We start from the raw sequence: 9,379 nt of genomic DNA on the forward strand, positions 1-9,379 counted from the left end.
GAATTTAACATAGGCGTCAAATACTTATTGCCCCTGTAATTTAAGGAAGAACATTTATTTATTTACGATACATTCACTAAGAAAATTGGTGTCCTTAAAGGTTGGATTTTTACTCATTAAAATCCAACCTTTAAGGACACCAATTTTCTTAGTGAATGTATCGTAAATAAAAAAAAATAAGGTGTTAAGATCAATTTCTAGCAGATGATTTTATATTCCTCTTTTTAGTCAACTTTAGCACGGATTGAAATATTTATTCTCCCCGCTGTAAACACTCTTTTGTAGATGCAGCCATTCCACTTCTTAATTCTATAAAGAATCATAGACAATAAAAGGGGGGGACAATAAAGTAACTTGAAATTGTATGATTTTGTTAAGTTGAGGGAGCAAGTGAGTAGAATGACAGTGTTCTTGTGGTGGACTTTGCTTATATGAGTTTAAACCTATTTTATACAGTCTATGGTTTAAACATGACGACGTGCAGAGGTCCTCATGGCTGTTGGGAGAACAGCGTGGAGAACCAGAACAGAACCCTGCAGTGGGCCAGCTAACCAGAGACCAGGCCAGCAACCAGACCAACAGCATTAACCCCCTTCAGCTGACCAGCGACCGGATGTGCAGTATCATCCTCTTCAGCTGACCAGCAACCAGACCCAGCAGCATCACCCCCTTCAGCTGACCAGCAACCGACCCAGCAGCATCACCCCCTTCAGCTGACCAGCAACCAGACCCAGCAGCATCACCCCCTTCAGCTGACCAGCAACCAGACCCAGCAGCATCACCCCCTTCAGCTGACCAGCAACCAGACCCAGCAGCATCACCCCTTCAGATGATCATTGAGAAACAGTGAGTTTTTTTAGCAGTTTGCAAACTGAGTGCATTACCACCACCATCTGCTGGACTTCTGTGTAATGGCAAGTGTAGCCTTTAGCCTTGTTCTGGCCGCCGGGTGAATAAGGCAAATTCCCCCAGGGAGGGATAACCTTGGGAGTGGGAGTGTTTTGTGTCCCGTGGTCCAGAGACTTTCCTGTGTAGTTTACACGTTCATCCTGAATAACTCCTGCCCTCTCTTCTGGCTGAATCCTCACAGTGCCGGGATTTTCTCCAGTTAACCTTGTACCTGTGCTGGGTGAGTGTAACACTGAAATGCAATTTGTACAGGTGCAGTTTGCACACACAGTCTTTAGAGCTTATTTTGGCACACCACTGAGCTCTAACATGTATTTAGAGTACGTACATATAATGTGTGTGTGCGTATGCTTAGTTTTGACATACCATTGTGATATCTAAGATGCATTTACATACACATAGCAATGTGTGTGTACTTTTGTCATGTTTGTTTGTGGTAGTTTTGACATACCATATTTGTATTCACACACAGGTAGGAATGTTTCAGTAGTCAGCATCTGACGTCCTCTAAGAGGATCTGTTGTATTACAGTGAACACAAACTCAGATGTGTTGGAATTAAGTGCTTTTAACAGAAAACAAACTTTTATTTTTATTTCAAGAAAAGTAATATCTTGTTTATGGGTTATTTAATTTGTAAGTGTTTACAGTACCCTCACCTTCAATACATGGGTTCTCACTGATGGTTCACTCTGTCCAATAAAAGTATATGATTGCAATTTCTTATTAAATTTTTTTATTTTATATTCTGAAAATCATACTCCATTTACTTAATTGGTTACTTAATTGATTGATTGATAATTGACTTGATTTAGTGTTCAGTAAACCATTTATGTTTTGATCTAGACATGTGTTTTGATTCTATGACCTGCTGAGTGATCTAATCATGACCCACTTTTAGTGTCTTAGCAGAGAGAAATGCAAATGGCATTTTCCACAGGAGTGTCACTACTCTGCTTTTCAAGAGTTCTGTCAGGTCCATTAAGTCAAGAACAACACAGGCAATAAATTCTTTAGGAAATTTTATTGAATATATTACAAATTAAATTTGGCGGTATGGCTCTGTTCAGAGGGGTCCCCAGATCTTTCATGAGCACCATGAAAGAGCAGTGAGCCTGGGGACAGCAGCAGCATTAGGGGGGACTCACACAGTTTAACACTGAGCGAGCTAAACTATTCCCCCATATGAACAGAGCAGGCAACTATGACATAAAGCCTATGCCATGTTATACACGACAGGGTGGAGCAGGGGAGGAGGTGGGTTGCATAAATGCAAGCAGCAAGCAGTTAGGAATAACTAAAGCAGCTTTAAATAAGGTGCCCTGTTTGGATGTAGCCATTTAGAAGCGAGGGGAGTGCGAAGGGAGTTGACAGCTGATCAGCTGACGCCCATAGCGGTTAGCAGCGCCTTGACTACTTGGCCTGCCAGAACTGACGCTGACGCTCAATTTCTGTCAGGACATTTGCACACAAGCAATGTGATTGGCTGATGCATGGCTGACGTATGTGTTGGCGCTTGAAAAGTTGATTTTTTCTCAACTTTTGCCACAAGCAGCGCAAGCAACACAACAGACCCACAATTCACTTTGACAATGCACGATGTTAGTGAATGAGGTCGGTGGTGGATATGGTCGGTGTTGCCTGATGCTCCTGATGCCGTTCCATTACACTGTTTAAAACATTGCTAAAAAATTAAAACATTAAAAAAATCTGTAACCCATAATATTTCTCTGTTGGAGGGTTGAAGTCTATCCTGGACAGTCCCGATTTAGGGTTAGCATAGCATGCCTGTATCACACAGTAACTGGTCTGTCCTCTTTTCTTTCAGATTGGTCAAGATGCATCACTTCACCTGGACAGTCTTGGTGCTGTCAGTCACTCTGTCTGTGAGCTCTGGAGGTAAAGTGCTGGTGTTCCCGTTAGATGGCAGCCACTGGGTGAACATGAAGGTCATCGTTGAGGAGCTGCACTCCCGAGGCCACAGCATTACTGTAGTGCGTGCCTCTGACAGCTGGTACATTAAAGAAGAGTCTCCCCATTACAAGGCCATCACCATTCCCACCCCTGGAGGCTTTGATGAGAAGTTCTTTGGCTCCTTTGTGATGAGACAGCTGAACATACGGAAAGAAGGAAAGTTCTTCTGGACTCGCTTGATGCTCGAGTTGGAAGTAGCGGAGAAGTTCACCGAGCTGCACCGGCAAATGTGTGAGATGATGGCGATGATGTTTCAAGACGAGGCTCTCATGAAATCACTCACTGATTCCAAGTTTGATGTTGTCCTGACTGATCCAGGCGTAGGAGGTGGAGTGTTTTTGGCTCGACGTCTTGGTCTTCCATTGGTGTTTAATGTGAGGTGGACAGTGCATGGAGAGGGACACTTTGCCATCGCTCCCACCCCTCTTTCGTATGTCCCTATACCAGGAGCTGAGTTGACAGACAAGATGACTTTCTCTCAGAGACTTCAGAACATGCTGACATACGCCTTTAATTTATATCAAATTTCAACAGTTGTTGCTCCTCACTACAACACTTTTTGCAAACGGTTCATTGGGCCTGACGTCGACTACTTCTCCTTGTTCCAGGATGCTGATATCTGGCTCATGAGGAATGACTTCACCTTTGAGTTCCCACGCCCAACCATGCCCAATGTGATCTACATGAGTGGGTTCCAATGCAAGCCAGCTAGACCACTTCCTGTTGACCTGGAAGAGTTTGTCAATAGCTCTGGGGAGCATGGGGTCATTATTATGACCCTGGGTACTCTTTTAGCTGAGCTCCCCAGTGATATTGCGGAGGAGATTGCGGCAGCTTTTGCTCAGCTTCCCCAAAAGGTCATCTGGAGATATACAGGGGCCAAGCCCTCGACTCTTGGCAACAACACCTTACTAGTGGACTGGCTGCCCCAAAATGACCTGCTGGGACACGCAAAGACTAAAGTGTTTGTAGCCCATGGGGGTACCAACGGTGTCCAAGAAGCAATCTACCATGGTGTCCCAATACTTGGCCTGCCCCTAGTGTTTGATCAGCCTGACAACCTGTCCAGAATGGTAGCAAGAGGTACGTCTAAGGTAGTGGACATTGCCACTCTAGACAGAGCAGTGTTTGTGGAGGCGCTAAAGGAAGTGCTCTATGAGCCGTCCTACAGGGAGAACATGCAGAGGCTCTCCAGGATCCACCATGACCAGCCCATGAAGCCTCTGGACCGTGCCATTTTCTGGATCGAGTTTGTGATGAGGAACGGAGGCGCCCCTCACCTGCGCACTCAGTCCTTCAGGATGTCCTGGATCGCCTATCATTCTATAGACGTCATTCTCACTCTGCTCATGGCTCTACTGCTCTTACTACTGATTATGTTCCTGGCAATCAAAAAATGCTGTTCACTTTTATTCAGAAAGAAAATCAAAAGTGAGTAACACTTTCTATTCTGGCAATGACATAATCTGAGTACCCAGAAGTGCGAAATGGCTGCCGATACAAACGTAATTGAAGCATGTTTTGAGTCGATTTTTGAAGAAATTGAAATTCGTAACAACAGTTGCTTTAAACCTCTGCAGAAGTTATGTCTCATTTGCCTAAGCAAAGGCTAACCAGAGATGCTTACAAAGGCAAACTAAACGCCATCGTTTTGGTTAGTTCGCTGTCAGCGGTATTTTCATGAAACCCCCAGTACATATGCATACTCACCTTTCCGTGATTGGTTATCGAAAAAAGCTTTGTTCGAAATCAGAGACATTCCCTCTGCCCTATTTTCCCCTGAATCCAGGCATATTCCTCTAGACTAGCAATGACACTTTATACTTGGGAAACACAAAATTACTGTAAGTAACTGTATAAGTTTGGCAAGCTAATGGAAAATTATTTGTAAATAATTGGCAGGTATTACAAAACCGTGTCATTAAAAATCACTTGCATGACACAATATCATGTATGCAGTAAATATTTCTTGTCTTAACCCCACAATTGGTAACACTGAATATTGTGTCGTCTACATATATTTTGATTGATTGATGATATACTTGAATGCTGTACTTAAATATGTTACTTGTACTTAAATATGCTCTACTTAAATACTTGTTTTACTCCACCACATTTGACATACAAGCATAAAGTACATGTTATCTTGTTTTGTATAGTTATATAGTCAGTGAAAATGGCAGCAGTGAAATGACTATATCACTATATTCACTGTAATTCTAAACATGGGGTATTAACTGAACATACACTACACCACACTTAAACTCACTGAGCTCTTCAGAACAACCCATTCTGATTTTCACAAAGGTTTGTGAATGCAAACTGTGTGACTATGTGCTTGATTTCATACACCTGTGGTAATGGATCTAGAGAGAATTCTGTAAGGGAAGCTGAATGGATTCATGAACTGGGCTGTCTCGCACCAATGATCTTATCACAGAGTTTGACTTGATGTGATTGATATGAGATGCATTGTATGCCTTTGACTTCTAGCCTTTATGCTATGATGCCAAATGTGATATTGATAAAAATGTGTTTTTCTATGTTGGAGTAATGTCTAGCCTACTAAGATGACACATTGTTAAAATTATACTGTAAGATTATATGAAATATAGAATTCACCTTTCTCTCCTCTCACATTACTTACTGTAAACTTGTTTGTTAATTAAAGCAACAACGTGCAGCGACTTGCTACTGTAAGATGTGTTTTTTATCTTCAATTTAATTTTGATAGCATTTGCCACCCAAGCAGTATGTCTTCTGTGCCCTGAACAGACCATCCTGCAGCACTGAAAGGAAAGCTGCCAACTGTATTGCTATATGAGTCGCCAAGTATCATGCTAGCAAGCTTATCAATGGCAAATGTGCTATTGTGATGTGCAAGGCTTTGTCTGCTTTTAACGTAAAACCCGTTACTGCAGACTTAAAAACAAAACATCATTTCCTTTCTCCTCACTGTGTCATTGTTTATTATTGCATGGATCAAACTGTAGATTTGTGAACTACTGAGGCCTCCTGGGTTGCACCAGTCAAATCAGTACTGGATATCATGCACTGCAGCATCTAATAGTAATCATTGCTAGACAAAATGCACATGTTATATTACGTGTCTGTTGCAACTGAGAAAGAGAACTGTGAATGACAATAAATATATCCTAACATGGTTTTAAAATTCTGGCCCTGGACCAACATTTGTAAAATGGTCCTGGACCAAATTCTCGATGATGGCCCTGGACCAACTTCCGTATGATGGCCCTGGACCAAATTCTGTATGATGGCCCTGGACTAACTTCTGTATGATGGCCCTGGACCAACTTCAGAATGAGGGCCCTATTTAAACTTCTTTATGATGGCCCACCCATGTGTCTGAGCGACATATTGTTCTCAAGGTATGATTTATCGCAGGAAATTGGGAAAACAAGCTGTCAATCAGGCACCCCAGCTTTGATTGACAGTAATTCGAGCCTACAACAAGCCTAGAAGATGAGACCCGGATATTCTTGTAGCCAAGGAGTATATGTTTCGATGGCATGTGATTTAACCATAAGAACCTACAAAACACTAGCCTGGGTGCCAGTCCGAACTTAGTCCCGCCCACAACATTTGAGGTCTGGAAGTTCGGTCTTGCTCCATTGTGGAGCAAGTATGCTCGCCCTAGATCGGGCGGACCAATCAAATCAGGCTTAACGATGATGGACATGTGAGCAACAGCGCCTGGTCTACCACGTCATCTGAGCACTAGGCTTATGTTTGAAACAAAAACGCTGTGGCTAGAAGGAGACATGCTTTTAAGACCCCATATGGAAAATGCATATTATTTAATGAGGTTTTATTACTGAAAACAATTATTCCAGAAAATTTTGGCCAAAGTTGAGATGTGAGAAAAACTTCTCACATCTCAAGGGAAAACAGCGCTGTTGCATTGTGACATGTCATTCCCTCGTTCGTTTGAAATCTCCGATTGACCACCTGTTCGAGGGATTTGAGGCAGCCTTTCCCAGCTATTTCCTCACTGTTTTCTCGGTTTTTGCTTCTTTTTCGCTGGCTCTGTCATGACGAATGTCTGAGAAACTCCATCGCTACCTTTTTCTAGCCGGTGCCTGGCGTGTATGTGTATTTGAATGCAGTAAAGCAATTCGTTACACTCGTTATACTTCCTGACACTGAGGCCGTCGGCCCGCCGGCCCACAGTTGCAAGGGTGGTTTTTCCACTCACAGGCGCTAGGGGGAAGCGAGACGGCCACCATTCAACCCGAAAAAAGTCATATAACCATTCCAATGACTCTGAAGCTGTTAAATGAAGGTAAATTAAGCTAAAAAACTTGCATATTAAGCTAAAAAACCTGCCTTTAACATGTGTGTTCAACAGAATTATTTTTAAAAACGGAGGGGATATAGGCTGTCAGTTTTTCCCTAATAGCCTACCCTATATGCATCTCTTAGATTTCGCTAATGAGTGTTGTAGGCTAGGAGTTATTGACGGCACTAACTTTTACAAAAAAACAGAAAATAATGTTAAGGCATTTGTTGAGAAGAAGGGTGGTTTGTGTGTTTTCTTCCTACACCTCACGGTAAGTTATTTCGTTACTCTGATTGGTTAGGTCTATCCAATTGAGTGCAGAGGCATTCCCCCCCTGTATCTGTTGAAACACGCCCCATAATTACGTCCCAATGGAGCCGTATCAGACTCATATTCTGACTAGAATTGAGTATGACTACGTCAGGCTAACAAAACACCCCTCAAAACTAACAATAAAAAAAAGACCTCAAAAGAACCTTTTGACCCAAAATGCATATCAACAAAAACTCTCACTACACAAGAACCCATTTGAGTAGCAGCATAATCTTGGTGTCAAATGAAAACTAACTCTCTGGCGAGTCTTTTTTGTATCTAGATTGTATGTCAGTGACAAGGAAGCAATACTTTGCGTGAATCTGTTACTGTGCCTAAAAGTTTTCTAAAAAGGACATTGAGCAAGACGCATGGGTATTCCCACACAAATATTTTACTCTATAGTGATCTACTTTGAGTTGCAGCTTCACAAGACCTGGTTTCAGGCCTCAATTGTGTTTCAAGGGTACCTGTGACCTAGAGGGTCCAAATGTGGGCCGTTCCAGAGATGTAGGGCCCTATCATGACAGTCTAAAACGCATTGGTCACTGGCAAATAGTTTAAACAAATTTCGGGGTTTGTCCAGTCCATATTGAGTGTGGTTTAGTTATGAAACGTTAAAACGTCCGGCGCATGGCACAAGAAGGTGGGCCTTATGTTTTTTAATCAGTCATGGGTGTGTTTTGGGCGTAACATCATTTAAACCAATGAGAATGGCATCTGTCATTTTCTTTAAAGGAGACCTTGGCAACTATTTCAACTTAATAACCCTGTTTAGAAATCATTTGGATGGTTAAATGACCTGTTCCGGTGAAAATGGTGACCTAGCGTCTCCAGGTGGAAAAGTTAGTTACTTTCACTATTGACTGACAAAGGATTACCATCGAAAACATAGACTGCAAAAAGCAACACTTACCCCAATAATGTTTGAATGACAGAATAAAAAACGTTTATCCTGCAGAGGAGTTGCTTACATCTCGTGACAGTGCGTCTTCAGCGTGCCTCTCCGTCATTACCAATTTGCAAATGTGAGATGTATTTTTCGTAATATCTTTTACGAAAGACAGAGTCATGTGTACAGTCAAACATGCAATAATTTATTGAAGACAACTACAGTACAAACAAAAAGACACAGATATGGACACAAAATATTGTGCCATTAAAGGGATGATAACCAACTGTTTTAACTCATTCCTCCTGCATAACTTGAACAGCTGACAGGTTTATGGGTCTCTTTGATGAACCTTCTTTCTCAGCTCACAAATGTTCTGTTGGATTAACTGGGAATTTACACCAGGACCGTTTTTGAAGAGTTTCTGTCTTTTGTCTGTCTTGTCTACTTATAGGGATGTACAGTATATGGGCTTGTAAAATAGTGTTTTGACTGACCAATGTTGCATGTACCTTCTATGTCCATATCAAAGAACAGGGTAAAATACTGTTCAAATTAATGGAGAGTACATTAGGTGAATCTGTGAGTAACACATGTAATAATGTCAAAACCCGGGTTAAGATAGGACAAGCAGTTAGAATATTTTTCTGGAATTTGGCCCCTGTGTGTGATATGCCCCTTCACCTAAAAACGCCCCTCAACATTACACCATATACAGATAAGTCATCTTTACAGGCCAGTTATTGCTATGATGTGCAAACAGTGTAGTGACAACTTACCACTGACAAAGACATAGAGTAACACCACATGTAAAACTTCAAATAAATGTATTTTTTTTTTTTTAAATCTTAAGCTGTCCCTTATGTGTATTCTTGCAGCAAAATGCTTAAGTAATAATGTGGTAAACCATGCAAAAAGTCTGCGTTTCTGTAGAATGACCCCTCAATCAAAGAGGGCAGATGAGCAGTTGCCCGGGCAACTTTAGCCCTGTCC

General features: G+C 41.8%; 1 protein-coding gene across 1 annotated transcript; it reads left to right on the forward strand.

The window, feature by feature from the left end:
- Positions 1–1,053: 1,053 nt before the first annotated feature.
- Positions 1,054–5,569, forward strand: LOC125303084 (UDP-glucuronosyltransferase 2A1-like). The gene is made up of 2 exons (XM_048256596.1): positions 1,054–1,129; positions 2,737–5,569. The coding sequence occupies exon 2, from the start codon at positions 2,747–2,749 to the stop codon at positions 4,319–4,321; it is 1,575 nt and encodes a 524-aa protein (XP_048112553.1). The 5' UTR covers positions 1,054–1,129; positions 2,737–2,746; the 3' UTR covers positions 4,322–5,569.
- The last annotated feature ends 3,810 nt before the right edge of the window (positions 5,570–9,379 follow it).

The sequence above is a fragment of the Alosa alosa genome, chromosome 11, assembly GCF_017589495.1.
Source record: "Alosa alosa isolate M-15738 ecotype Scorff River chromosome 11, AALO_Geno_1.1, whole genome shotgun sequence".
Classification (NCBI taxonomy): Eukaryota; Metazoa; Chordata; class Actinopteri; order Clupeiformes; family Clupeidae; genus Alosa; species Alosa alosa.

Coding starts and splice junctions, on each gene's coding strand:
- LOC125303084 (XM_048256596.1), top strand. CDS start 2,747: ATGCATCACTTCACCTGGACAGTCTTGGTGCTGTCAGTCACTCTGTCT.